The 15,054-nt window shown below is 32.3% G+C and overlaps 3 protein-coding genes and 1 long non-coding RNA gene across 9 annotated transcripts in view; 3 read left to right on the plus strand and 1 right to left on the minus strand.

Annotated features, from left to right (window-relative positions):
* Positions 1-357: 357 nt before the first annotated feature.
* LOC139993072 (uncharacterized) lies at positions 358-3,155 on the plus strand. Of its 3 annotated transcripts, none has more exons than XM_072014485.1 (2): positions 358-486; positions 943-3,155. In XM_072014485.1, exon 2 carries the CDS (start codon positions 1,161-1,163, stop codon positions 2,427-2,429), a length of 1,269 nt encoding a protein of 422 aa, XP_071870586.1. In that variant the 5' UTR covers positions 358-486; positions 943-1,160; the 3' UTR covers positions 2,430-3,155. The 3 variants fall into 3 exon arrangements, with proteins under 3 accessions (XP_071870586.1, XP_071870587.1, XP_071870588.1); XM_072014486.1 differs by lacking the exon at positions 358-486 and adding an exon at positions 499-775; XM_072014487.1 differs by lacking the exon at positions 358-486 and adding an exon at positions 499-695.
* Positions 3,156-3,277: 122 nt separating this feature from the next.
* LOC139993073 (diphthine methyltransferase) lies at positions 3,278-6,733 on the plus strand. 2 transcript variants are annotated; one of them, XM_072014488.1, is made up of 4 exons: positions 3,278-3,435; positions 5,315-5,914; positions 5,973-6,102; positions 6,338-6,733. In XM_072014488.1, exons 2-4 carry the CDS (start codon positions 5,332-5,334, stop codon positions 6,699-6,701), a joined length of 1,077 nt encoding a protein of 358 aa, XP_071870589.1. In that variant the 5' UTR covers positions 3,278-3,435; positions 5,315-5,331; the 3' UTR covers positions 6,702-6,733. The 2 variants fall into 2 exon arrangements, with proteins under 2 accessions (XP_071870589.1, XP_071870590.1); XM_072014489.1 differs by lacking the exon at positions 3,278-3,435 and adding an exon at positions 3,767-3,901.
* A 316-nt stretch (positions 6,734-7,049) lies between these two features.
* The window catches only part of LOC139993071 (uncharacterized), a 42,028-nt gene continuing 34,023 nt past the window's right edge, over positions 7,050-15,054 (plus strand). For 2 of the 3 annotated variants that reach the window (XM_072014480.1, XM_072014483.1), the window contains exon 1: positions 7,050-7,629. The gene's annotated coding sequence lies outside the window, so the exon portion shown is untranslated. The remainder of the gene's footprint in view (positions 7,630-15,054) is intronic. The other variant, XM_072014481.1, reaches the window with a different exon arrangement.
* Positions 12,101-12,679, minus strand: LOC139993077 (uncharacterized). Its single transcript, XR_011801286.1, has 2 exons — positions 12,540-12,679; positions 12,101-12,454 (listed from the first exon to the last, which is right to left on the minus strand). It is a non-coding gene; the product is annotated as an uncharacterized lncRNA (long non-coding RNA).

The raw sequence follows: 15,054 nt of genomic DNA on the forward strand, positions 1-15,054 counted from the left end.
CGGTCTCTCAGGTCGTACACCTGTCCGTCGTGAAGTTGCAGACGGGAGTAGGAAGGGGTTATGGTCAATAAACGCAACCACGTCACACGCAGCCTATCGGCGACCCCGCTTGGCCCCTTAAAGTGGCTCCGAACGAAAATCTTACATGTCGGCCGATATTGCTTTTGTGCGTTTGTCTGCGATATATCTTAAGAAAAACCGTATCAATTCCCCTAGAAACAATAACAACGTATGTGTTTCACCATAAAGAAGATGCTATTATAAAATGGCAACGGTCCAGGACGTGATTTAGCCTCGCACCGGGTTAATCGTGCGTTTCAGTGAACTGACCGAATTGGATCCGCCATTGTTGTGATTGGTGAACGTTTCAGAGAAGACGGCGTTCTTAGATTGACGCGCATGCGCGTTGCGTGCTACTTGACGACGCTCTTCTTTCGAATTTTGGGGAGACACACGCACACACACGAAATCGACGCGGGGGCACAGGTAGCAGAGCACGCACACGCACAATATAACACCTACATACATACGTATTTCGAAAACAGTATTCGCCGCTCGATTTTTGCGCACGTGCTATGAAATTTTTTCGAGTTTGTTACCCGCGTCTTTTTTAGACATACCAATTAATATTCACGTTATTCGCTTTCTATACGTTAAATAAAAACAGTTCGAGTGTTTCTTAAGAGAGAGTACAGGTTGATGTCCTTTTTTTTGTCTGGTGCAAACAAAATTTTTAAACGCTATTATCGTTAATCTTGTTTAAACGAAAATTTTCGTAGGTTCGTAATCACAACATTCTAAAATTTAATCGTGCCTAAACAAAATGAGCGATAACAATGTTTATTGTGCTTGATATTATATAAATGAAGCATTCTTATCTTTTATGGAAATGTCTGATCAGATGTATTCTAACCAATTTTATGATTTTCTTTTTTATTGCAGATAATTTCTAAAGTAAAGAAGTAAAAATAAGGATCACTTTATATATGAAGAAATATGTAAGAACAATTAGTAGAAATAGCAAAAGAAAAGCAAAGTTAGTTACGCTTAATCAATAACGCATGCACAAAGTATATTTTCTGAAAGGTTTGGTATTTGAAATTGACAAAAATGAGAGTCCATATAGATGATGATATCCATACAGTGCTTAATTGCATGTTATGCCTAAGGCTAAGAAAAAATCTTACCTTAAAAAGGTAAGAGAAATGCGTGAATATAGAAGACAAAAATTGAAAGAAGAAACATTAGAGGAACGTGCTATTAGATTATATACTGCTGCTGAGAGAATGAAGAACGCTAGAGCTAAAGAGACAGAAGAGCAGGCAGCAATAAGAAGAATGCAGGAAGCTCAGCGCATGGCCAGGCATCGTGCTAAAAAGAAGCGCTGCTTAGATGAAAACTTAGCAAGGGAAATTTCAAAAATTGCTGAGTTGTCTAAAATGCCAGATGCAGCTACGATAGCTCAAATGTCAGAGATGAATATGAATAAAATCTCTGCAGAATTGAAACAAATGATGGAAAGAGGAAAAGTACCAGAACATATAGTTCAAATGGCTCAACTTGCAGAGTTCAGCAAAATGACTGAATTGAATAAAATGTCTCAGGATATGGCTAAAAGATATGAGATGGAAAAGATGGCAGAGTATGCCAAGACAACAGAATACATGAAGATGCAAGAAATTGCAAAGATGTCTGAGATTGCCAAGATGAACGAGATGGTAAAACTCTCAGAAATTGCTAAATACAATGATATCACGAAAATTAACGAAATTGCGAAGATGAATGAAATGATGAAAATGTCTCAAATGGCAAAGATCAATGAAGTTCAAAGGATGAATGAGATAGCCAAACTTAACGAAATGGTGAAGATGACGGAAATGGCGAAATATAATAATGATATAACAAAATTAAATGAAATTGCGCAAATTAACGAGATGGCTAAAGAAATTGCAAAGATGAATGAAAAAACGAAAATGACCGAAATGATTAAAATAGCAAATATGCAAAATGACATTACAAAGATGCCTGAATATTCGAAAATGGCAGAAATGGCAAAATTAACCGAGTTGGCTAAATTAAATGAAATAACGATAACGAAATTAAATGATCCACCACCGCCACCAAAGGTACCAGAAATTCCTCGAATCCCTGAACCTGTGATTACTGTGCCAAATCCAAGAAATTTGCAAAATGTTCAAACTGTTCAAGTAGCGCAAGCTAGCCCATCCAGTACAATAAACTTTCCTACTGTGCCTGGTCAGGGTAAATATGCTCAGTTACTGGTTATTATCGAGGAGCTTGGAAGAGACATTCGCCTTTCTTATGCTGGAAGTCGCAGCGCAGCTGAACGTCTGAAGATGGGTATTCAGCATGCTCGAATTCTTGTACGAGAATGTCTGCTAGAAACAGAACATAACGCACGGCAATGATCTGCCGATATACTTAGCGATTAGATTTTTAGTCGATTATTTTACAAAGTAATAATATGTACATTGTATGCAGTACAACAGTATATTTTAAAGGGAGTGTCTTAGCATCCACAAAAACGTGTATAGAATATATAACAATTATTATTTCCTATTATATGATCTTACTAGTTTGTATGTTTAATAAAAGAAAGTATGAGCAGCTAGTTGTTTTAAATAATGGAAAGATTAAGAAAGTAATAGCTGTATAACTTAATATCACTTTCAATAATCAATAAAATGATTTAAGATATGCACTTTTGTGGATGCCTAAAGAAAATTAATCAATCAATAGCGCATAATATTGGATATAAATTAAATGACATGAAAAATATTCGTTTTTCACTTTAGTTGATTATTTTTATTAGAAAGAATGTAAAAATGACCATTTTCTATGCAGAGATTCAAATTATGAAGGTATTATTCCTTCACATTAAGTTCTCGATTAGTGAGTAGGAAACATAATATTAGGCAGGGAGAATTTATACACTGTGAAGAGCCTTCATTTATATTTTCTAAGGAAAGTTTATTACTGCATTTTTTGGTTGACATATGGGTACCTAGTAATTACCTACAATATACATGCAAGAAAAAAAAGTTGATCAAACAAAATGTACCTACGAAAAGTATAATCCTTGAATATTACCGATTGCAAGGTATAATTAAATAAAAAAAAACAGTTTTGTACAATATTGTCTATTAATTTTATACCCCTAAATCAAATTTGTATACGTATTTGTAGTAAAATATGTAATTTGAATTTGGCGCTACATGTAACGGAATGTAGTTTCTAGCCTTTCCGTAAAGCGCTGTTAAAATTTCAGGTACGTGTACATATGTATGTGATAGTATGTACAATAGCGGTGGAGGATAGAAGTCAATAGATTTAAGAATTTTTTGAACATTACGCTTAATTTTTATTTGTACTTATTTATTTACCGCGTAAAATTTTACTAACGTATTCGCTAAGGTGAGTTTCATATAAAATGTAAAATATAATTACATATTTAATTGAAGGTTATATTTATGTTTATTTTAATTTCACTGATCATATTAAAATCTCCTCGCATGATTTTCTTCAATTCTAAAAATTGTATTTTTTATATAAACTACATTTGCTTTCTGTATATTTTAAAAATTAATATATTTGCGAGATATAAGTAGTACATTGATGAAATTGTAACAGTTGTCTTGTAATATCTAGCTTATTATAACTTAGATTCTCTTCATAAATTATTTGTTAGGATATTTATTTAAAAAAAAGACAGTTAGAGAAGATGGAAGAGGAACGAGGAAATGTAGAAGTTTCAGCAAAGGTTACAGAGCCATTACTCAATGTACCAAATCCAAGAGCTCTTCAACAAACTGTTCCTTCTCTACCTGGTCAATCAAAGTATATACAGCTGCTTAATGTCATAGAAGAACTTGGTCACGAGGTTAGACCTACCTATGCTGGCAGTCGTACTTCTATAGAAAAAATTAAGCGTGGTATTGTACATGCACGTATCTTAGTTAGGGAATGTTTAGTTGAAACTGAAAAAAGCGCTCGTCAATAGGGCAAAAATTTAAATTAATTTTTACACATAATAATCTGTAACTGACCAAGTACTCGAGAAGTATTTAACTATAGTGTAAAATATCTTATATATTTTTTGCCAAAGATGATACTGCGTATGCATCTTAAAAGATGAAAGAATTAGATAACAATTTATCTACCTCAAACTTCAAATTTTAATTGCGCAAAAAGATCATTAGTGTGAATAATAGTCATTAATTAAACATAGGAAGTAATTTTAATTATTTTTTAAAAACTTGTTTAAAAAATTGTGCATCATTATATATTTATTTTATAAAGTAACAAATTATTTATTCCTTTTTATATTATCAAAGAGAGTACAATGGAAGTAGCCATTAGATGCTATAGTTTATTAGTTACAAGGTAATTAATTTTATGTGAATAATGAATACATAGCATATTCCATAGACAAAATTATTCTTTTATATATAGCTCCTGATAATAATGACTGATTATTGAAATATATCTGATAATGCATTTTATATTAAGAATGAAGAATATGTGTGTCAATTTTACATAATAATTTTAAAGTAAAATTTTTAATTAAGTTATTGATAGTACAAATATATTACTCAGATGCAATGAAGGTAAATAGAAACTGATGAAAACAAGTTACAAAGAACCAATATAGTATTAAATCTTAACAGTATATATTTAGAATAAGATTTGTATGAGTATATTGTGACGTACTTAAATAACTATGTGTTATGAAAATATTTAAAGTGAGAAGATGAAAAGTTCCTATAACACGTAAATGATCTTTGCTCAGAAATGTATGAATTTACTATGTATAAGAAATGATGATCATGTCTTGTTCCTAAAAATTAATTATGATATGATCTCAATCATAACAACACACTCAGACCAAAAAGTACAAGTTATATGTATGTCAAGTTTTCAATGCAAATAAATAGATCAAATAGGGTTTTTATAAATATTTATCACAATTTTTTAAACGTTTATTAATATTTAACAGAAACCACCTTCATATCAAATGTTTTCAAACAAATTTTTATCTTTAATAAGAATAATAAGAATAGTAAACAATTGGAAATAGCAATACAACATTATATACAAATGTAATTGCGTGCAACCTTAAAAATTTTGAATTTGTAATAATTTAAATATTGTATGACGTATTTATATATAGTTTTCATTAATTGTAATATTTATATAAATAAAGATTTTTGCGTGTGAATCCCATAATATCTCCCTTAAAATAATTTTAATGTTTTTAGCTTAGAACCTTCAAATTTATCATTTCGTGTTACAGATTACAGAAAGTCAAGCATGTTCCGTACTTTGGATACTTTCGATACAGAATTTTCCGCTGATTCAGTTGAATGGTGTCCAATAGATTCCTTCAAAGATGTATTTGTTTGTGGAACGTATCAATTAATGAAAGACGAGAATTTACCATCCAATGTGTCATCAAAACGTTTAGGAAGAATTTATCTATTTCGAATTGTACAAAATGGACGCTTAATAATATTGCAAAAATTAGAAGTACCCGCTGTATTGGATATGAAATGGGCGCATGTTACATTACAAAATAAAATTTTACTCGGTGTTGTAAACTCCTTAGGGCACTTACAAATTTATCAACTTAAAAATGACAACGAAAAGATAACTTTAGAATTATTAGTGCAAAAGAGAGTTGGCGATGAAGTACTTGCATTATCTTTAGATTGGTGTACCGGAAGATTGACGAATGAAGTCAGTTTAAAAATAGTAGTTAGCGACTCAAAAGGTTTCGTCTCATTGTTTGAGTTAAATGAAAATGAACTTAATGAAATTAATTCATGGTCAGCACATGGATTTGAAGCATGGATTGCAGCTTTTAATTATTGGGACACAAACATCATATATAGCGGTATGGAAGTAAATGAAATCAAAATTTATTTAAAAAATTAACAATAATTATATTTAAGGTGGCGATGACTGTAAATTTCAATGTATTGATACGAGGATAAAGACTCGGGTTTCAAATAAAGTTCACGGTGCAGGCGTTACAAGTATTCATAGTAATGCAGCGAGAGAATTTTTATTATCATCTGGAAGGTGCTGTAAAGTTTAAAGTACACTAGAACTCCATTTATCTGAACTCTTTGAAAGATGCAATAATAATTCATCGATTCTCTCCGCTATTTATGATTTTCCGTTCATATAATAATTTATATTCAAATAAATGGATTCAATTAGCAGAAATTCATTTAGTTCAATAAATGAAGTTCTATTATAGAATAGTAATATTAATAAGATAACAATTTTGAATAAAACTCTCATAATGTTTTAGTTATGATGAAATATTGAGATTATGGGATACGAGAAACTTGAAGCAGCCAATTTCAAATATCAATCTGGGTGGCGGCATTTGGCGTTTAAAATGGGATCCCTTTAAGCGGAAATATTTGTTGGCTGCTTGCATGTATAGCGGATTTAGAATAGTCGACTGCGAAAACACTGAAATACCGTCTGTTATTGGCGAGTATAATGAACACGAAAGTATAGCATATGGCTGCGATTGGAGTTACTTAAATAGCGAAGAAATATCAGGACAAATACTCGAAAAAGAAACACAATATGCATTTCTAATGACTACTTGTTCTTTTTATGATCATGTTTTAAAATTATCCGCATTATATTTAAAGAATAACTAAAGAATTTTTAATAAAGAAGAACCGAAAATTTATATATCTACAACAGGTAATTTTTATTGTAATGTGTAAAGTTCTTCTTTTATTTTCTATAATACTAATCATTTTTTATCGTATTATTTGTTATGCACAGATAAGAGATAGTTAACCTATTAATCGGTAGACTCTAATTTGTGAGATACAATATTTTCTTTATTTATAAACCTCGTATCATTTCTGTTAATAAGTTATCTCATATTTGCATTTGCAAAAATTAAGATTGATTAAATTGGAATTAATTTCTTTTTATCAACTCTTAGTTTCATAATTATACTAGTTTTTTGTTAAGAAATGTTCCGTGAGATTAATAAGTTAATGAAAACAAGTCAATTTCAGTTAAATTTGTTTCAATCTTTAGAAATATACACTAATGTGATATAATTTATTTCCAACAGAAATGAAATGAGACAAAAATGTAACTATTATGTCCAAAAGATTGACAATTTTGACGACGATCCAACTCTTTCCCAGTTAACAGGTGAATTAAGACAAAACAGATTTAGCTGGGTTTTAATCTTTGGAAATATAAGTACGAAATAATTTATCTTTGACAGATTTGAAGTGAGGCATAGGAATAATTATTATATGCAAAATATTGGTCATTTAAATACTTAGTAATCTCTTCCCCGGTTAACAGGTTAAATTTGAAGAGTTACGAAGCATGCGCAAGAAAAATTAAAGGATCCCGGCATCGCGTCGCTATTCGATGAACGTGGAATGGTTTAGAGAGTCGCTGGAAGATGGCAATGTGGCAGTGCGAGCTGCATTTCGCCGCGGCCAGTTCGATAAAAATCAGTCGTTCACAGGGGCTGTTTTGGCGTGGTGTCAGTGCTGTGATTTCTGTGACGAGTTCGCGTTCAGTTCCGCGGTAAATTATCAGTGATTAGTTTTGGTAAGTAAATTTTTATTTCGTCGAAAATTTCAATTTCTACATTCATTACCATGATCCATGGCATTGTGAATTTTTCTTGGCTCGATCAGTAAAATCAGCTGTGGAACTGTGCACGTCCTGTCCCTGTGGAATGACCTAGAAAAGATTTGGCGCGTATCCTTGCAAAATTTTCGGCCCCCTTCTCGAGAATCCTATTGCGTGACAAATATCAAGAATGCTCATTGAATCAAGGTTAGAATATAACGTTTGACGTGATAAACTCGCAGGGAAAGCAGAGCGACAGTTTGATTCCCCAGTCGTTAGGGACAGGCCGCTTTAGGAGAATTTAATCGAGTTTCGAGACCGTCGTTGGTCCATCGATTCATTAGCGAATTCATCTGAAAACCGTGGCCATTCAACGAGCTCTTCACTCTTTAACACACTTGCGTTTTCTCGATCATTTTACCGAACCGAAATTGTAGTTTTCTAACGTTGAAAAATACCTGCAATTTGGGAAATATTTGAAAAATCCATTGATGTGTAAGATAAGAGATAGATTAAAATATAAAAATTGAAGAATCGTAGCAAGATTCAGGCTTCTTATTCGAAAGAATTGTTTCTAGAATGCATCACGCTGCAGTAACAATCGTTTAAACAATAATTAGATCTTTTACATACATATAAATATTTATCTCTCTGACAAATTTTATATGACTTTAAACAAATTTCATATTCTGTTGTATTAATAGAAATTTTCGAACGGATAGAAATTAAAACAATTTTTATTGTTTTTATTTGTAATATTTCGAATGACTGTTAAAATTCTACAAGAAATATTCATGATGCCATCGTGATTTAACCAATTGTTTTTGGGTGGGGTGAATCTACGAATTGAAGCCAACCATTACTGACAAATTACGAAACAATTTCGGTTATTCGTATACATTAAATTTAGTTTCATATTTCTACCCTTTCAAGTTTGTTTAATTAAACGGAAAAACGATACATTGGTGCCATTTTTTCTTTTTTTTTTTTTTTGCGAACGTACAAGTGTCTCAAGCTTGAATCTCACTTGACAGCTACGGTTCTTGTTGGATACGGTGAAGGTTACTCAACAGCATATTAATTATTCTCCACAGCTTTTCATCATTAATTTAGATGCAATCTAACGGTCCCTTGGTTCTGTACCACTATTTACCCATTCTTTAATTCTTTTACACTCGACGAATAATTCTATCAGGTAAACTGTTCTCATTTCTCACATTAGGGGTCGAGATTATGATCTGATATTGTTATTTTTCTTCATCATCTGCTTCATTGTTCCAAAACGTCGGTACTCTTAATCTTATGTGTGTAATTATTTTTAAAATTTATTCGAATTGTACAAGGACTGAATTTATCGTGATGGCCATTAAATCACATGAATTGTAGAATATCTTTGTAGATTGGTCTGACAGATTCAGAAATATTCCTATCTTTCTTGTGATATTTTTTATAATGGTATAACTTTTTCTTTACTTTGACTCTATATTACAATATATCGATTAGCTTTGTTATTATCGTTAGTTGATTTTCTAAACGATGGCTATTCTTTCAAAAGGATATTGGTCAGGGTAAAATAAAAATAAAATACTTTGCAATCATTGTTTTCAAGGTATAAAAGATATACTAGAAATATTAGAATAATTAAAATGATCAATTCGTAATTTTTCATACAAATTCTATAGATTACATTGTTTATTTATATTTTTGAGTTATTTTTTGAAGATTTTCTGTAATACTTTTTAAGTGAAATTTGTTTTACATTATATATTTTTTCATATATCTTTCATTTTGATTTCTTCATTATAAATTTATTTACTATTAATCCTGAGATCCATTCGAATTGACCGCGTAAAAAGGTGGCGTAACAGGATTATTAAATTCTGTCTTTTTTTCCCTATCAGTTATTAGTATGTTTGCAGGTTATGAGATCAAGGACGAGCGAGATATTGACATCGACCAGAAATTATATTCTATATGGTGGTCAAAGCTTATCAATCTTTCTTTCCGTGTAAAAAAGGGGCGTTGCCTTTTAGGATATTTTGAATGAAATCGCATTCGAAAATTTCGCTACTTCTTTATGATGGAGATAAAACAGTTTCATTCTTTTGCATGTCCGCGATGACGTATCTACGTGCCCATCATGTATATAGTGTATGTAGTTATATATATATAGAGAGAGAGAGACAAACGTGCGTGTATATGTGTGTAGGATACTGTTTAATCGATTTTGTCTTGTACCAACGTTATCGCATGAAAACGGAATGGTGTGTCGAGAAACCGACATGGAAATAAAAAAACATGCTGTATTTATGTATTATGCAAAAGTATTTATCATTCGTGCATTATATCATTTTAGAAGAGACATATGAATGTTCGACGATTATTCTATGCAAATAGATGTAAAATAGAATTAATTATGCATGTTACGGATATGTATCTTGCATCTACAGCTACTATCGATAAAATTATCGATAAATATCGGTAATTTGACGTATAGGTAATAACTTTACCTTAAAGATAATAATTATACTGTAATATATCGTACATTGTAGTTCAGGCATCTAATGTTCGATTTATCGATATTGTAGCGATAATTAATTGATAGTTACACATATACTTATCGTTCTGATATCGATAAATGGAACAGAGATGACTGAAGTGATTTGTTTTGTATCCTTCTTCAAGTTAAGATATTATTGATATGTCGATAGCATTTTGCTAGTTTCATTAATATTTTCTTATGAAGATCAATTAGTGCATAAATAATTACATTAGGAAAATCTGTAAAACGATTTAATTGAATACATCTGGATAACGATAAATTATCTTATTATACACATTCCGTTTCTCGCGTTATTGAATTTTTCCTCTTTAATATCTCTCATTGTAATGAGGATTTTAAAAAATCCTTCGCGCTGAAACACATTTTTTAATCAAAATATTTGGGAAATATCTCTTTTGAATCTGCTATATTAATTTATTGTTCGTTACTCGTACACTAAGTTTCTTGAACTTCTCTCTTATGATTGCATGATGTTTTTTCTTTCATATTTCGTGCGTATACGAGTAGAGACATGGTCCACGGCATGGGAAGGAAATGACGACGGAAGGGGGCTTCTTGTATAAGATTCCTCGGTATGCGGAGCTCATTAAAATCGAAATTTTTCAATCGACGGACGCCTCGTTAATTAACGAATCGTTGGGTACGCGATTGGAAGAGCACACGCTAATATAAGGATTATCGGGGAATTTTAAGTCCCTAGACATTAATACTGCGGTACTTATTTTCGTAAAAATTAACCGACGTTATTGTTGAACATCATAGAGGTGATTTGAAAGTTAATAAACGACTGAGCGGATATTTATTAGAAAATTAAAATCTAGCGAGAGAAATCTATTGGGGGAATAGCGATATCTGCCTTCATAAATTAAAGAAATTTATTTTTAATTGAATGTTGTGTATAACAGAGTTTTAATTAAAAATTATGTATCATAGAGTATAGAATGGAATAATTAAGAGATATACAGGATAAAGAGAGTTTAGAAAATTAGAAATCTAGTAACTGTATGTGGCATTAAATTATTGTGTGTTATTTAATTTCAACTTTCGAAAGATTCACGTTCGGAATTAATAATTTTTGTATCTACCCACCGTGTCCTTAATGTTTTTTAAATGCGAATATACGACGTTTAAGAATCATCAACTTCGCATTAAGTTGTGACGTAGATATCAAATCGAATCTCAGACTTGCAGAATTTATCATCAACGGCGAAGGGAGGGGGAGGGGGCAGATCGAATTAGGAAACTTACTAGGTTTATTACTGGGGCGACGACTAACGGAAAATCAGAAGCTCGCGAGATTTACCGCTGACGCACACGATCCGATCTCTCCTACGTTGTAAATTAAATTCCCCGTTTATGGAGAAATATCGTGGATACATTTTTATTCCGCTGCTCTATATGATCGTAACAAGTACGAAAATAAATTTATCCGACATATCCAACGAAGTCTAACAAACATTTATTAAAGAACATTTATTCGTTTAAAACAAATTAGGTGAATAATCGTAACTATAAGATTAATGTTATTAAGAATATACAGTGACTGATAAAAGAAAGTTAAAAGTTGATGAACATAAGTAACTGGTGTGTTAAAAATTCTTTACCATACTATGGTTATTTATTTGTTGCTCTTATTAAATGTAAATGCATCTTGTAAAATTATAGTGTCTTTTTATACTTCTTGTTCTATAAACTTTCTTCTATCGCTACTGTATTTATTACAAAGTAAGGTTAGGATTCAACAACCTTTTTAGTTTATGCCACCGCAAGAAATCTATATTACAAATGTTATTATTAGAAGAGTACAATTGATCAAAATTTGTTCGACTATATATATTCAACATAGAATGTATTTGATTATATTCGAATAATTATACGCAATCATTCAGTTAATATTTTAATATATTGTTTCTTAGGGCCTCGACTATTTATTCAAAATGAATAAGAAGAGGAAATAGACGAAACAAGCGTTTGTACGATCGCGACGAATTGTCCAGGAAACCGAATCGCTCGCTGGAATTGCACGTTCGTTCGTTGCATCCTGCTCTGCATCCTTCACGCGTCACAGCGATTCGTTTTTTCGCTTTCTGCGTCGTTGCAGTCTCGTGGACGATCCGTCGGTTTGCCATGCGTGTGCGTCAATGAACACACGTGTGACCTCCGGACGATTCTTTTCCGGCATTGCCTCCTGGAGATTTTGCTACGATCAGACTTTCTTGCAGTTTACAATTTTATTCCCTGATGAGCAGGCAAAAGAGTATAAGTCAAATTATGGTCACAACAGCATAAGTACGCTAATATATTCTACATTACTGTTTTATACCTTATTCGAATTATTATTGCAAAACGTCTTAACCCTGCATCTGCTGTATTTGCGGGCAATTTTTCATTCTTTTCGTATCTTTGTTGAAATTTTAGCACTCAAAGACGTCTCATTCACTTCTTTCGTACATTTTAGGCGTTGACGTCTTCTAGACGCAAAGAATTATACGTAATTTTATTTTGAACTATTGGGTTGGCAACTAAGTTTGTAGTTTTGTCATTACCTGTCACCTAATGACAACATCCGCAATTACTTAGTTGCCAACCCAATATATGGAATGGTATTTTTAGTGTGTATCGAGTTCCATTTCATTTGTATGTCAAGCGGTTAAAACAATCAAAGTAACGCCTAACAATATTCTAGAAACTCGGAAGAACATTCAAGAATTTTTTGGGATTTCTTAAAACACGAAGACCTAGAAGAGACTGCATGGAATAAAAGACCCAGTGTGCCGACGACGTAAAAATGAAGTTGCAGGCGGAGGGTTAATTGTCATAAGCACTGTTTGGTCAAATAAATATCAAGTTGGGATTAATATAAGAGCCAACGTTTTTAAAGAAAAGAAGAAGGTTTCTGAAGCGAGTATGATGTACATATAGTCTTGTGTAAATGCAATAAGACGAGGCATACAGTGAAGGACAGAATAAAACTTAAAGGATAAGCGGTACGAAAAAACACCATAATTTTGGAAAGCAGAGTTACAATCGATAAGGACAATTAGATTATAAATAAATATAATACACATAACTGTCTTTAACATGACAAAAAATGCTTAACTTAGTACAACAAAGGTACCAATAATGTAGTGTATGTGATTATTATACATAAATATGAATTTTAAACTTTCTTCTTGTCTGCCACTGTATGTTACCAGTTTTTACGTTCAAAATCTAACACCTTATCTTACACTTTACTTTAAATGTTATGGGTGCTTCTCTACAAAGCTAGTAATTCTGACTTATACTCCTTCGTCCATTTATCAGATGTGTACATATTTGAATTTAGCGTGACTTCCAAGGTGAAATATATATAAATTCGCATGGCAGTCTACGTGTTAACCGCAATGGCTGTATAGAATTTTCCTGTGATTTCGTATCCTGACTTCCATCGTCACTAGAACTCTAAACTACTTTGTGATGCTACTGTTCTTCATTTTTCCAGGCGCGTGCGATTCAGGTCAATCGACGTTCACCCCGCGAAAACGCCTTAAAAGTTTGCGGAAGAAATAGGAGGAAAAATGATGGGGTCCGCGGTAAATCCTTCGAATCTAGGTCGAAGCATATTGTCGCCAAGATGGTGCGATTCCGTTACGCAATTTTTAACCGGCAACAACAGCAGAAAATTCTAAGGAAGATTTATTTATGAAGCACATCCGAAACTGGGCCATTGATCTTTCTCGTGGAAAAATGAAATCACTAGAAAATATAAAACAAATTTATTATTCCGAGTTTACGGTTTTCTTCCACTTAGAGTTAGACTAATCGGGTTACTTTAACTGGTATTCCTCTGCTTTCCGGGTTTCTTTTCGCTTCTACTCCGCTATGAGATACATAATGCATCGGGTTATTAACTGTTATGCTAATATATCTTCTTATTTCTGTCGTGGAACTCTAAATATGCTATAATTTTCAATACATAGGTCGTACGTGTTTAATAAGTTTGTTTGTCTTTCGATTATACATTCCATATATATATAGAATTATATTCCACTTATGTTAGCTGGAGTGTTAACTGTAGCAGAAGTTTTTGTATCATCTACTGATGATGCTTCTATGATTTTGATCTGAATGGGGATTATTGGAATATCTATTGCACAATTAACAGTAGTCGGCTCAGTGATAAATAATAGATGACGAATTACTTAGTAAAGATCACGGCTAACTATTTGCTTTGCGTTGTATTGAATAGTGGAGAACGTATATATTATATACGTATATATTATATCCACGTACTGTACATTTTATTTTAGAAATTCTTAAATTGTTAAAACTCGAGGAGAATGTCTACATATGTGTAAGCACCTACTAGATACATTTCATCAAACACTAAAGAAATCTTGCAAAACAATGATTTCTTAAAAAAATATTTCAATTTAATTTTCTGAGAAACGAAATCTCATATAGGAAACATAGTTGCATGTTCTCAACTTATTTTTCCACGTAAAATCATCCTCTTTTCTGCTGGACTTTTGGTTGCGAAATTTGGACGAGTTTCATAGTCAGATAAGGGAAATCGACACAGTCAGAAATGAATGGATCAACCACGAAGTGAAAGCATCCAGTGCATTCTACAAGGCTCTTGTTCCATGAATACTCCTGATTTCCTTCTTTTTTTTTTTTCTTTCCTTTTTCCGGAATACCACGTGGTTGCGTTTGCTACCGGGACAATCGACGACCCCGTTGTGACCGAGGAAGAGCAGAAGGGAAAAAAGCAGAAGAAAATATCGGTTTTTTCACCACTGGCACAGTCGCTGCGCTCGCGTTTCGCGGTTCTTCGTCTTTGTCAGGGAACTTTT

The sequence above is a fragment of the Bombus fervidus genome, chromosome 12, assembly GCF_041682495.2.
Source record: "Bombus fervidus isolate BK054 chromosome 12, iyBomFerv1, whole genome shotgun sequence".
Classification (NCBI taxonomy): Eukaryota; Metazoa; Arthropoda; class Insecta; order Hymenoptera; family Apidae; genus Bombus; species Bombus fervidus.

Excerpts from the sequence above, each read along its gene's own strand:
- LOC139993072 (XM_072014485.1), top strand. The coding sequence starts at position 1,161 with ATGCCTAAGGCTAAGAAAAAATCTTACCTTAAAAAGGTAAGAGAAATG.
- LOC139993073 (XM_072014488.1), top strand. The coding sequence starts at position 5,332 with ATGTTCCGTACTTTGGATACTTTCGATACAGAATTTTCCGCTGATTCA. Across the intron at positions 5,915-5,972 it reads CACAAACATCATATATAGCG|GTGGCGATGACTGTAAATTT; the intron begins GTATGGAAGTAA and ends ATTATATTTAAG. Across the intron at positions 6,103-6,337 it reads TTTTTATTATCATCTGGAAG|TTATGATGAAATATTGAGAT; the intron begins GTGCTGTAAAGT and ends ATAATGTTTTAG.